Source organism: Equus przewalskii, chromosome 8, assembly GCF_037783145.1.
Source record: "Equus przewalskii isolate Varuska chromosome 8, EquPr2, whole genome shotgun sequence".
Lineage (NCBI taxonomy): Eukaryota > Metazoa > Chordata > Mammalia > Perissodactyla > Equidae > Equus > Equus przewalskii.
Window position 1 is genome coordinate 82,933,834 of NC_091838.1, and position 13,136 is coordinate 82,946,969.

The window sequence follows — 13,136 nt, forward strand, 5'->3', positions numbered from 1 at the left end:
GACTCTGGGTCCTGTTTAAATTTTTTGAAGGATGTTGATTTGGGGGTTTGTTTTTGCAGGCAATCAGCTAAGTTAGGTTCACGCCGCCACTTCCACCTTCTGTGAATGTGGTTCTAACGGCAGGTCAGTTTTAAAAGCTTTTCCAGTGTTACTCAGATCTGTCTTGTGTGTGCACCCCCAGCAGCAGGTCTGGGTCATGGGGGGCGGCGGTCTACCCCTTCACTCCACTCTGAAAGCTTATGTGTGCTGGTCAGGGTCAGCTGCAAGCATGCCGAGGGCAGGGTGAGCCCGGGGGGCACACACAGCTTCGTGTGGTTGTTTTCCAAACGTGCTCCTCTGGTGATTTCCCGATGCTTTGTGGTTCTCAGGGGATGCCAGATCTGGCCTTCTGGGTAGAAAGTTGGGACTTGAGTGTCCCTCTCTGCTGGTTCTGTCTCCCAGGCCAAGTGCCAAGACAATTGAGAGAGAAAAACAAAGAAGCAGCGGGGGTTCCCTCCCCACACTCCTGTGCTGGTTTGAGGCGCCTGTCCCGCCGGCACCGCCACTGCCACCTTCTCCCGTGCAGATCTGCTGGGGACCGTGGCAGAGAATAGGAGACAAAAAACGAGGGAATGCCCCCTCCCCGCGTCATGCAGGAGCCCGTTTCCAGCTCTTGGACCAGAAATGGAGGGTTTCTCCTGATGCTCCTTCTGCCTGCTCCTGAGGAACATTCAGGCTGTGGGTTGGCTTTGAATCCAGGCCAGGAAATACCACGAAAAAACTCAGAAACTTCACCACCAATTCAGTAGTACTTTGAGTTCCACAACCCCCTACTGGTCCGTGCTGTTCCAAGTCCTCGGGAGCTGGTCTGTGCACATCGTCCAGGAACTGTGGTTGCATTCCCCAGGGAGGCCGTGTGGCATTGCCCAGAGCCGGAACTGCGTCCAGGGCATTGTTTCTTCTGTTTCCCAGTTCTCCCGGCGTGCATTCCTGTATTCTCTCTGTCCACCTCCAAACTCCCTGCCACACAAGCTGCTAGAGCGCGCAGCCTCCCACGGGGCCCTTCAGGACCAGCATGGGAATTCTCCGTTTCCTAAACTTAGGAGTGGAACTGCTGGCTTACCAGATGTGTGTGTCCTAATTTGGCCCGGTGGGGTAAGACTGCCCTCCGCAGCGCCCCAGCAGCATCTCTCTCCCGGAATGCACCAGGGCTCTCACAGACACACATTCTCACCAACACACTTTCTAATTTTTTTCAGTCAAAAAGGCACAAAGGGATGTATCATTTTGTGGAATGTGCCTTTCTTGGATTACTAATGAGTTTCTGCATCTTTCCACATACCAGTTAGCTTGGGAGGCCCCTCTCCTGTGAACTGCCTGCTCGTTGTCTGGACCTGTTTTTCTGTGAGATTGCGGCCTCGTCCTGATTTTGCAAATGGTTTGCAGGAACCATTTGTCTATTCTAGGTAATGCTTTTGGCCACTGAAAGTCTATTCTAAACAATGGCTTTAGCTGCTGCAAACTTCTTCATGCTTTTACATGTCTTTTCTCTTTATCCACAATGTCCTTCATTAAATGGAAATCCTGTTATGGTGATACCGTCCAGAATTTTGGTTCTGCGTTGTTGTGGGTTGCCTTCTCTTTTTCTTCAGCCGTAGAATTGTGTTTTTTATTTTCTTTTCTTCTTTTTTTTTTTGGTGAGGAAGATTCGCCCTGAGCTAACATCCATTGCCATTGCCAACACTCCTCCTTTTTGTTTTTCTTTGTGTGGAGAAAATTAGCCCTGAGTGGACATCTGCACCAATCTTCCTCCACCTTGTGTGTGGGATGCCTCCACAGCATGGCTGATGAGTGGAGCAGGTCCGCGCCCAGGATCTGAACCCGTGAACCCGGCCCACCAAAGTGGAGCACGCAGAACTTCAACCACTCGGCCATGGGGCTGGCCCCCATTTTCATTTGGATGTAATCAAATACACCAATTTCTGCTTTGTGGTTTGTGCTTCTGAGTCTGTTTGTAAGGCCCCTCACTATCCATAGGTCATATGGATATTCTGCATTTTATTCGACTAACATTAACACTTTTCCTTGCACATTTAGTTCTGGAGCCAACTTCTGTGTGGCATTGGGCAGGGAGCCAGCTTAGGGTTTCTCCATAGAGCTGATACCCAACACGGGCCCTGAAATAGTTCATCCCTGCTCTGTGGATTTGCTCTCCCATCTTTTCCACCATCGAGTTCCCGTAAGTGTGAACAAGGATTTGTCCCTGAGCTGTCTTTTTGCTTTTGTTTTTGTTTTCCTCCCCAAAGCCCCAGTACCTGGCAGTATATTCGAGCTGTAAGTCCTTCTGGTTCTTCTGTGTGAGCCGCTGCCACAGCATGGCCAATGACAGACAGGTGGTGTGGTTCCGCGCCCAGGAACTGAATCGGGGCTGCAGAAGCAGAGTGCGCTGAGTTTAACCACTCGGCCACCAGACCTGGCTCTGCTGGTCTGTTCTTAAGCCAAAACACACTCTTGTTTTATCGTATTTCTTTATTTTGCTGTTACTGCTTTCCAAATTCACTACCCTGACTTTACAGCATGTCTTAAAATTGGGTGTGATTCTATCAGTTGTTGCTTGGTGGATTTGAGGCTGCTGGGGTACTCAGTGTTCGTGATCAATGCTTTGCCTGTCACTCCTTTCGCTAGTACCACGTCCATGTGTCCACTGGAGCGGTTCCAGTGTGTTGGGTTCCGCTTTGCCAGATAAGATGCTGACACAGCTCTTGGTTCATCTGTGCTGTTCCCGGCTCCTGGTCCTCTTCTCTGGTTCCTCCAGGCTGCCTGGGGCAGGGAGACAGCAGCCTGCACCGGGAGCCGCCTCCGATGTTCCACCTCCTGCCAGCAGGCTGGTCGTGCTGGCTTTACGGTTCCAGGTGGACGGTTCCAAACCCCGTTCCCCTCTCTGCTGCTTTCCCTTGTTGCTGTTGGTGTAATGCCAGCCAATGCCAGCCCTCGGTGGAGTCTCTTCTCCTATTTTCTTTCTTTTTTTTTTTAAAGATTTTATTTTTCCTTTTTCTCCCAAAGTCCCCTGGTACATAGTTGCATATTTTTAGTTGTGGGTCCTTCTAGTTGTGGCATGTGGGATGTCGCCTCAGCATGGCTTAATGAGCGGTGCCATGTCTGTGCCCAGGATCCGAACCAGCGAAACCCTGGGCCACGGAAGCAGAGCGTGCGGACTTACCCACTGGGCCCCGCGGCCGGCCCCCTCTTCTCCTGTTTTCAAGATTTCTTTCTTTTGTGTTCTGCACACACGTCTCCTTGTGGGTTTCTGTGTCTTCATCTTGTTTGATATGTGTTGTGCTTCCTATAACTGTGGATTCATTTCTTCCATCAATTCTGGAGAATTTCTGGTAATTTCCTATCTAGCTTTTAGCTCATTAAGTCTTTCTTCAGCTATGTTTAATACGCTACCTCTTTTAGCAGCTCGGATTTAAATATAAGGATGTAGTTTTCCTATCGAAAAGTTCTGATGCTTTTTCACGTCTCCTGGGTCATCTTTGATCATTGCTCACCCTTGCTCATTTTCCGGGTCTGTCTTTCGCCTCTTTAGATGTTTCACATGTGATCATTTGTGTGCTGTGTTTGTTAGTTCCCGGGAGCCTAAGGCTGTTGAGCCGGCTGCTGACTCTCACCTGGGGCCTCTCTCCTTGTGTCTGCAAACCTTCGTCCTGAGCGCAGCCACGGTTCCACTCATCCTGTCCACGTGCTGAGAGCCTGTGTGGGGACGCCTTCCTCCAGGAATCGGTGGGAGCCACTGGCCCGCAGCTGCTTCTGGAGTCCAGCTGAGGGCCACCTCCGGTTCAGCTCTCCCCACCCACCCCTCCCTCTCTCCCAGCCCGCACTCCAGCAATAGCCCCGGGGGTACCCTGCATCCTTCAGTAGCTCTCCGCTCACCATCTGATTGTCAGCTCAGTTTTGGGCTCTTCAATTTCTTTTTTGTTTTTTGTTTTTAAGCCTTTAGAGATTTCCCCTACTGTTTTTCAGAGCCAGCAATACATTACAAAGTACACTTATTGTAACTTCTCCAAGATCTAGCTGTCTCTTAGTGGGAGGCGTCTGTGGAGCATCTTGTCCCCACGCTGCAGAGGTTGGAAATTTCCGTTCCGGCTTCTGTTCCCACCTGCCGACCCCCGAAGTCTCTCGAGAAAGACACTGATCTCTTTTCACCTTCCTCATCCCCAACCTGGGGTGCGCCCCCAGCGCCGACCACCGCTTCCTCCTGACAGCTCGCTCTGTCCTTGGCTCCGGTAACTCCAATCACGCCCGCGCCCACCCATTTCCTCCTCCCTCCTAAGCGTCCTTCGCTGAGACGCCCTCCTCCATCAACCGTGAAGAGTACGAATTCCTCAAAATGCTGTGCCCGCCTGCTCCTCCTCCCTGGGCCCTAGCTGCACTGTTGCCGCGGACCCCTTGCCACAGCTCAGACTGCCCCCCGCCAGGCCCACACAGGCTGCCCTTGGCTTCTCCAGCGGGGCAGATGCACTGGGTTTCCACCCCCAGCTGCTCAGCCTCCCCGCCCTCCTGCCCTTGCCCCTCAGCGCCACCTTCTCGCAGGCAGGCTTGGAGGGCAGGGGCCCGGGCACAGTTAGGAGAAGAGCTCCGGCCCTCTGCCTGCTGGGAAGGACCGTGGAGGATGGCGCGGGCTCCTCTCCTGACCGGCTCCCCTGCTGGCCCCAGGGCTTCAGCAGATGGAGGTCCAGACCCCCAGGCGGGTGGTCTCAGTCTCCCGGCCTGCCCTTCCAGCTGTCTCTCCCTCCGCTGGCCCTCTCGGGCCCCCATGCGTCAGCTGCTGGCTGCAGCGCAGGCCTCCCGCCTTTGCTCGTCGGCACCTTCCGCCCGGACAGGCCCGCGGCCCCTCCTGACCCACTGGCTGTGCACGTCCGCCAGGCTGGGCTCCAGCACGCCCTTCTCCATGAAGCCCCCCATCCCGTGCCCTGGCTGGAGGTGGACGCTGCAGGGCGACTTCGGGGCTCTGACGTGGCCCAGCACACACTCCCTGGGCAGCTGTCGGGGTGCGTGTGCGCCTCGCTCTCGAGGGCCTGAGGTGCCTCCTGGGGATGAGAATCGCATCCAAGCATCGTCTTGAGCGTTCGCTTGATTCACACGCACCGAGTGATCCCCACATGCCCACAACTTCCTGAGCAGCTGCAGATGCCACCTACCAGAACAGCCACAGGGAACAAGGGGCTGTGGGGCACAGCTGAGGGCCCCTCACCAAGGCCTGGGGTAGGAGGGCAGACTTCACAGAGGAGGTGGTGATGTCCGTGCCAGAAAGGCCTGGGCCTCGCCCAGCTGGGCATCAGCGAGAGTGAGCTGGGCGGGTGGGAAGGCAGAGGACGGTGGGGACAAGACCCCAGAGGGTCTCAGGGCCACGGTCCAGATTTAAACATGCCCCTGAGGGCAGGACAGGTGTGGGGTGGGCTGTGCGTTGAGAAAGTGGGAAGATTCTAGACCCTGGGAGGAAGGATGACAGGATCTGGTACGGCCTGTGAAGGCAGGGAGGGGTGTCAAGGATGATCCCAGAAGCCCTGGGCCCAGGGCCAGAGGGCGAGCTTTTGGCTCATGTCCACCACAGGAAACACCCAGCAGGGCCCTCAGGCCCCACAGCCAGTTACCTTCTGGGTCTGGAGGGGAGGCTGTCGGGGAGGCTGCCGTGGCTCGCTGAGGAGGTGGCAGCGGGGTGCGGATAGCCCAGGGAGGCCAGAGGGAACTCCGTCACATTTATTAGAGAAAGAACTACACAACATAATGTAACAACAACAACGACAACACAAACAGCACGGCTGTGGGAGCCTGGGCTCAGTAGGTCACATACTGGGACAATTCAATGACATCGTCCAAGAAACTGCGGTAGAATCTGCGGCTCGTGGAGTCCCGGTCCTGCTTGAGCAACTCGAAGTCTGCAGCAGAGACCCAGAGGGAGTGATTGCAGGCCACTCCAGGCCAGGCCAGGCCAGGCCAGGGCCAGACAGGGGCGGGGCGGGGCGGGGCGGGTCAGGGGTGGGGTGAAGCAGGGGCGGGGCGAGGCGAGTGGGGCGGGGCAGGGGCAGGGCAGGCAGCGGGGCGGGGCTGGGTGGGGCTCAGGGCCAGGCCCAGCTGCCTGTTCTGGGTGCTGAGCAATGTCCAGATGGAGGAGACCAGACCCTGCCTCAGGGAGCCCTGGTCTGGGGAGACACGGCCCTTCCCGGGACTTCCATGTGAGGAGTGCGTTTAGGGGCAGGGGTCACGGCCCTGTCCCAGGAGCCCATGTTGGGGGGGGGGTGTGGGGGGGGGGGTCACAAGCCTGTTGTGGAACCGAGTCTCAAGGAGAAGAGGGGAGTCCCCCAGGCCAGAGGGACGCTGTCAGGTGTCAGGGGAGAGAGACCCCGTCCCTGGTGGCCTGGCGGGGGCTGAGGGCAGAGGCCCCGCTCACGTGTCAGGAGGGTCTGCACGTCGTTCTTTGTCAAGCAGACGCAGAGGTCGGCAAAGTAGTCCTGTAGTAGTCCTCCTGGGGCAGTGAGGGAAGTGGAGGGCGCGTGTGTCCCTGCGGCCACTGAGGGTGGCCGGCGAGTCGGCGTGGACAGGAGACCAGAGCCTGGCTGATGGGGCCCGTCCTGTCCGCCCTGTGGGGCCAGCGCCACTGCCCCTTCTGGAGTGGCCCCCGGGTCGTGGAGCTGAGCTGTCTAAGGTGGCAGCTCGGGGCGAGGGTTAGTTAGGCTGGTGGGCGCCGGGGATGGGAGCGCAAGGCCACGGGGCCGACGCTTACCGATGAACCTCATGGCCGCCAGCTTCATGCTGTGGTGGGGGCTGCTCAGGTGCATGAGGGCCTGCATGAGGAAGTGGTGGTAGCTGCCAAAGTTGCTCTCTACCTGGTGGGGGGAAGAGACAGCAGCCCATGGCCGGGCTGCAGCCCAGGTGGCTCCCTGGCCTCTGTGACCCGGCTCTGCCAGCCCAGCAGTTCCGAGGCCTGAAGGGAGGAGGCCCAGGACCCCCGTCTGGGTCCAGGGCCAGGAGGCTGGGCCCCAGCAGGGGTGAGGCAGGGAGGGGCTGGCAGAGCCGAGGCTCCACAAGGTCAACCCCTTTTTTCGACCCCATCTCAGGTGGGAGCCTGTGTCACGGGATCCAGGACCTTCCGTGTGTGCCACCCTCCCTCACTGTCCTGAATGTCCTCCAGGACGTCGCCTCTGCCCCTCCCACCCGTGCCTGGTTCCCATCCCATCCCCAGCTTCAGCAATGCACGCAGGGCCCGTCAGAGCCAACGGTGTGCGGGGAAGGGCCAGTGGGCCCCTCTGCACCAGGATCGGGGCCTCCTCGGCTGCGTGTTCTCCAGGGTGTGTGCTGCGAGCAGGAGGGGCCTGCAGCTGCCACTTCTCAGAGGGGAAGACAGGGAAAGCCTCAGGACCCAAGGATAAAGCCAAACTAAGGAGGCGGGACAGGGGACACATCAGGTGGCTTCATTCCAACTGCTGGGTCAAGCTTTCCTGGGGCTGCGTCCTCTGAGCCTCTTCAGGCTTATAAACCAGCTCATTTGACTCCCAAAGCCCGCTTGAATTGGTTCTTCTGTCACCTGCACTAGAATGCTGACGAGTGCCATGCCACTCCCCACACTTCACAGAGAGACCCTTGGGCTCGCTGCGTGTTTACACCCAGGCCACGGTCTACCGGGATGGGGTTGCTTCCACAGTGGGGGCACTGTTGCCAGGCCACCCCTGCCCAGCGTGGGGTCCTCCCATGGGCCGTCCTCCCTCTGGCTCCCCACTCGCCGGGCTGACCCTCAGAGCCGCCTTTCCACCCACCTGCCTTCTTCCCTCTTTCCTCCCGCAGTTCCAGCCACGGCAGCTTGGCAGCCACGGAAGTCCTCCCTCCAGACCCTCGATCGGAGTCACCTTCTTGTCACAAACACACAGGCTAGGAATTTGGTCATCAACTTGTGACCTTAAACAGACAACCCCTCTCTGCTCTGTGCCCGCGCTGGGTGGCTGACCAGAGACACTGGCCACCGCCAGTCCTCTGAGCCCTCCCAGAGCCGACCCCAGGGCTTGCAGCCGGTTTCCACTCAGACACCAGGCCTCCCAGGAGGCTGGCCGATCCCACGTCTTGGAGAAGGAAACAACTAGGAAGGGTCTGGAACATTCTAACATGGCCAGAAGGAAGGACGTTTAAAGAAGAAAAGCAGAGGGACAGCGCTCACAGGAAAGACACTGCAAGCGGAGGGCAGCCATGGGGCGGGCTGGAGCACCCTGCCCTGCGCATAACGGCGAGGGTGGCCGTGGAAGTAACAGCTCTGTGCAGCAAGCGGACTCCATCGCAGGCCAGTGACGGACTGAGATGTGTCCCCCGAAAATGATCCATTGGAGTCCTGACCCCCAGGACCTCAGAACGGGGCCTTATCTGGAGACAGAGCCTTTCCAGAGGTGACCCAGGTGAGTGATGTCATGTGGGTGGGCCCTGATCCACTCTGACTGGTGTCCTCGTCCAGAGGGGAAGTGTGGGCCCAGAGACAGACACGCACGGGGAGAGCGCGGCGTGCAGGTCCGGGTGACGCTGCCACAGCCGGGGGACCCCCCGGCAGCTGGAATGGATGAACGCGACAGGTCCTCCCTAGCGCCTTGGGAGGCAGCATGGCCCTGCCGACACCTTGATCCTGGACTTCTAGGTCCCAGAACTGAGACAAGGAGCGCCTGCGGTTCAGGTCCCTGGGCTTGCGGCGCTCCGTTAGGGCTGCCCCGGAAACCAACACAGGCCGGGAGTTAATTCCTAACGCTGCTCAAAAGAGAGGCGTGGACAGAAACAAAACAGAAAGGAGGTTGTGACACAAAAGAAGGGACACTGTAACCCAGAGTATTTGATATCTTACTGGCGTTTAAAAGTGGGAATGTGTTTAAATATGGACATTTTGTTTCTTGTATTCATGATTTTTGAAAATAAGGTATTGACGTGAACCTGCTCCCATCTGCGGGGCTGGGAAGAGGGGACCGTGCAATGCAGGCAGCAGGGAGAAGCCAGCCGTTCGCAGGTCAGCCCTGCGGCCCCCTGCGGCCCCCAGGCCGGGACAGGGTCCGACAGTGCCCCACAGGGGGCCGGCGGCCTGCGAGTGGAGAGCTGTGAATGACCTATTTTCAAATACTAGTGAAAAATACATAGTCCACGTCTCGATTATGATAAAACACCAGATGAAAGGCGCTTTTAATAAGGCTTGCAGGTTGGGTCCACGTGTCAGACGGGAGTGCGGCAGGAGCGCTGGCTCCTGAAGAGGGAGGGGTCTGGGAAAGACGCTGGCCTGGTGGCGGGAGCTGCTTCATGGTGGCAGCTGTGCAAGTGACATATCCCCGCGGACAGGGCCCCACTGTCAGCAACACCTGGCCGAGTCCTGGCCACAGGCGTCAGTGGAGAACCAGGCCCTGAAACCGGGGCCAGCCCGAGACAGCAACTATTTTCTTTTGAGTAAAACTACAGAAATCCTGGGAAGGTGCAAAATGGGAAAATCTCTGCAAACCCAGGGAAGTCTAGACGGGGAGGAGGGGAGCCTAAGAACAAGAGGGTGAAGCGAGGACGGGGCAGGGAAGACATGCGGCCCGGCCTCCAGCTCCAGCCCTCGCCGTCTGCATCTTGTCTGCCGCACTCAAAACAGTCAGGAGAAGCTGATGGCTAAACTCAGGCCTTGAGTTAAGCGATCAGCGGCATTTCAGTAAGTTTGTAAGCAATATGTAAACAGATGTTCAGGGAAATGCACTCTGTGAAATGCACGAGTTGCCTTAGTAATGGGCAAATGTAACGTCGTAATGTTGACTGTTCGGTGTTTTCATAGGTGCACTGTTTAGATATAAATTAATAAGATTGATAAGTTGGGTACTAAATAAAATACAAATGACAGTGCATACACCTTCCCATGCCCAGAAATAGTTCCGAGATGAATCTATTAACAATCTGTTAACATTCTAACATAAATTTCTTTCAGAGTCCTTAGCTGGACTAGCTAAGGGAAACCCCAAGGGCAGAAGTGGCGGGACGAACCCAGAACCATGGGCGAGTGAGCTGGGGCCCTGCCGGCTCCCCGGTTGAGGTGGCATCGACTCGGGCTGCCTGAGGCACCCCTGTGGGCAGACCCATCAGGGCACACGTGGACTCTGGCATAAACGAGCCACCTCCAGAATCCAGAATGGACAGACTCCAAGGGGAGGCGGAGAGCCCAAAAGGAAGTCGTCTCCATCTTGGCCTGGTTTAGGAGCAAGAGATAAGAAACGCTTCTTGAGGACGGTAACCGCGGCCAGGAGCCACGTGAGGATCTGGAGCTGGGTTTACACCGCCTGCATCCTCTGGGACCTCGGCAACGAGAAGTCAGTTAGATGCCGGCAGTGGGACGCCCGGCGGGAGCAGACACGAGACTCTGCAATGGGTCCTCTCGTCCCAGTGCTGTGGGACACACACAGAGCAAGGCCCGTGATTCAAAATGCCAAGATAGATGAGGAGAAAACCCAGCACGAGCGAGAGCCAGAAAATACCACCAGTGGCAAGACTGGACCCTCAGGTGTGTCAGATAAGGATTTCTAATGACTACATTTGGGGAAAACGGGAGCTCATGAGAAGAGAACGCGAGGCTGTGCAGGAAGAACCGGCAGGCTTGTCAGAGACACAGAAGAGAAACCGAATAAAAACTACAGCCATCGATAGGAAAAAGTCAGTAACCGTTTTAAGAGAAAATCACACATGGATGAAGACAGAATTAGTGAGCTGGGAGATAAATCTGAAAAACTAACCCAAAATGCAGCATCCAGAGGTAAAAGATGGAAAGTAGGAAGGTGAGGTTAAGACACATGGATGATAGAATGAGAAGTTCAGACACACATGGAATGTGGAAGATTTCCGTGCCCATCACTGATTTTTTTTGGCCTCTCAGCTCCAAATTCCCCCATGTTGCCTGCTCTGGGAGAGTGGATCTGGGCCCTGTGAACAACTTCCTCTGCCCATGGCCCACGGTGCCGCCGGTGGACAGCCACAGAGGGCTACCGCAGGAGGCAGGGGCTCTCCTCCCGCGCCGACGCTCGCTTTGCAGGCTTGTGCCGCATCAGGCCCCTGCGGCACGGGGCGGCTTCCTTAGCGCCGGGGCCCTGCACGCATCCGGCTGCTCCAGCACTCAGCCCCGCAGGGCACAGCGACCAGCACCATGAAGTGGGAGCGGCTCTTCCCCGGCCTCCCCTGGGGCAGTTTTGCAGCAGGGTCTCCTGTGCCATCTCCCTATGGGTGTCACTTGTCCTGGCATCTCAGAGAGCTTATTTCCAGCAATTTCTCCTCCACACAGACTTCTCTGCTCCTGAGCGAGTCGCGGCTCAGCTCTAAGGAGGCCTGGCCCTCACCTGGGCAAGAGAGGCCCTCACCCGGACACTTAGCTCAGCTGAGTAGGCGTGGCTATTCCATGTCACGTCACAGTACACTGTGTCACTTGTGCTACCGCCCTGTGCCCACCTGTTGTTCCTGCTCTTGCTACATCCTCTAGAGTTCTTTCTACTATCGGCCAACCCCTTCTAGCTCCAATCTTCTGCTGAGGTTAATAATCCTTTATACTGACCCTTCCCTGCTCACATGACCCTGGGCTGTCTGTCCCCTGCATGGATCCTGATGGATACAGGACAGTGACAGTCACCACCACGGCCATGAGGGGTTGAGTGCAGCAGCCCCTTGGGCCCCCAGGGTCTGTGCTTCGGCTGGCACATCACCGTAATCCACCACGGGGGACAGCTTGAGTACATGTGGTGCCACTATGTGCGCTGGGTCACCAGCATCCCATTTCCCATGGGCAAGGAGCTCGGCTCTGCACCAGAGTCGAAAGGCACAGCCAAACTCACCCCCAATCAGTCTTTGCAGGCCGGTCTCGGGGACCACTCCCGGCAAGAGTGCGATTGCACGGAGCGGGGGCGAATTTCCTATCAGACCCAAAAGCACGAACCGTGGAGAAGCCGTTCATTCGGCTACTTTAAAGTCTGAACGTTCTGCACACCAGAGCGACCATCAGCAAAGTAAAAGGACAAGTCACAAACTGGACAAAAACAGCTGCAGGACAAATAACTGGCCAAGGACCCAGACCCGGGTCGCAGGGAGATTTCACGGCTCATACACGTTTCTAAGCAAAAGACAAAGAACCCAACACAGAGCGGCTGAAGGACCGAAACAGGCGACTCAGAGCCGAGGCACCCCGGCTGTCTCCCAACCCCACCCAGGAAGGCGGCGCCCATGTGGGACGCTGTGCTCACAACTGCCCTGAGAGGGCTGCCCTCTCCCCTGGGACCTTCACTCCAACAGAAGGCAGCCCTCCCCCACCTTTGGGCAGCACCCCCAGGAAACGTTCGCCATCTCCCAGCCTGGGCAAGGAGCCCCCCGCCCTCGAACCTCGACAAGACCCGGTGGGGCCCAGGGGTGCTGGGCCCGCCCACGCCCTCGGTCAAGCTGAGGGAGAATCTGGGACTTGGGTCGCAGTCGCTGGAGGCATCCTAGCTCGGGGACCGCAGGCCTGCTCCACTCTTTGGCAGAGTGAGCGACGGGAGTCAGAAATAAATTGGCTGCTAGAAAACAGAGCTGTGGGGTTTCTTGCTCACACCACCCCGTTCCACACCCACCTCCGTCCACATCTCCTTGGTGGGGGACGTGGGCCCAGGGGTGTCTGCGGGTTGAAGTTTGGCCCATTCCTGGTTCTGGTAACTAAAGGACCGTCCCCCTGTCTGCACCGGGACATGCATGGGTGCAGGCACACGGTAGGGGTGGTCTCCCGCATGGCCCACCTTGGAGGCCCTGCGCTCCATTGCTGAGGGAGGATGCCTCCCTCCCAGAGGCTGAAGTCGCCAGCCCCGCGCAGAGCGGGCACTTAAACACCCGCAGGACCAAGTCAGATACCACTTAGGGGGTTCCAGCGTCTCCCCCTCCCCATCCAAGGGCGCCTGAGAGGGTGCTGGGGGGAGCCAGCATCTCACCATGTAGATAAAGATGTCGTTCTCAGCGCCCAGGCCGCTGCCCCAGGCCAACTTGCCAAACAGCTCCTTCCGAAACTCCCACTTCAGCAAGATGGCGCAGCGCAGGAAGGTGAACTTGGTCTTCTGCGAGGCCAAGAGGCATGGGTCACCACCCTCCCTGTCATCAGGCCCTCCTGG

The 13,136-nt window shown here is 57.4% G+C and overlaps 1 protein-coding gene across 5 annotated transcripts in view; it reads right to left on the minus strand.

The window, feature by feature from the left end:
- Nucleotides 1–5,716: 5,716 nt before the first annotated feature.
- Nucleotides 5,717–13,136, minus strand: part of LOC103543404 (maestro heat-like repeat family member 5) — a 44,121-nt gene continuing 36,701 nt past the window's right edge. For 4 of the 5 annotated variants that reach the window (XM_070631185.1, XM_070631184.1, XM_070631183.1 and 1 more), the window contains exons 24-27: nucleotides 12,960–13,082; nucleotides 6,764–6,866; nucleotides 6,431–6,505; nucleotides 5,717–5,918 (exon numbers count right to left, since the gene is read on the minus strand). In XM_070631185.1, the coding sequence (XP_070487286.1) occupies nucleotides 5,818–5,918; nucleotides 6,431–6,505; nucleotides 6,764–6,866; nucleotides 12,960–13,082 (402 nt within the window). In that variant the 3' untranslated portion in view covers nucleotides 5,717–5,817. The remainder of the gene's footprint in view (nucleotides 5,919–6,430; nucleotides 6,506–6,763; nucleotides 6,867–12,959; nucleotides 13,083–13,136) is intronic. The other variant, XM_070631186.1, reaches the window with a different exon arrangement.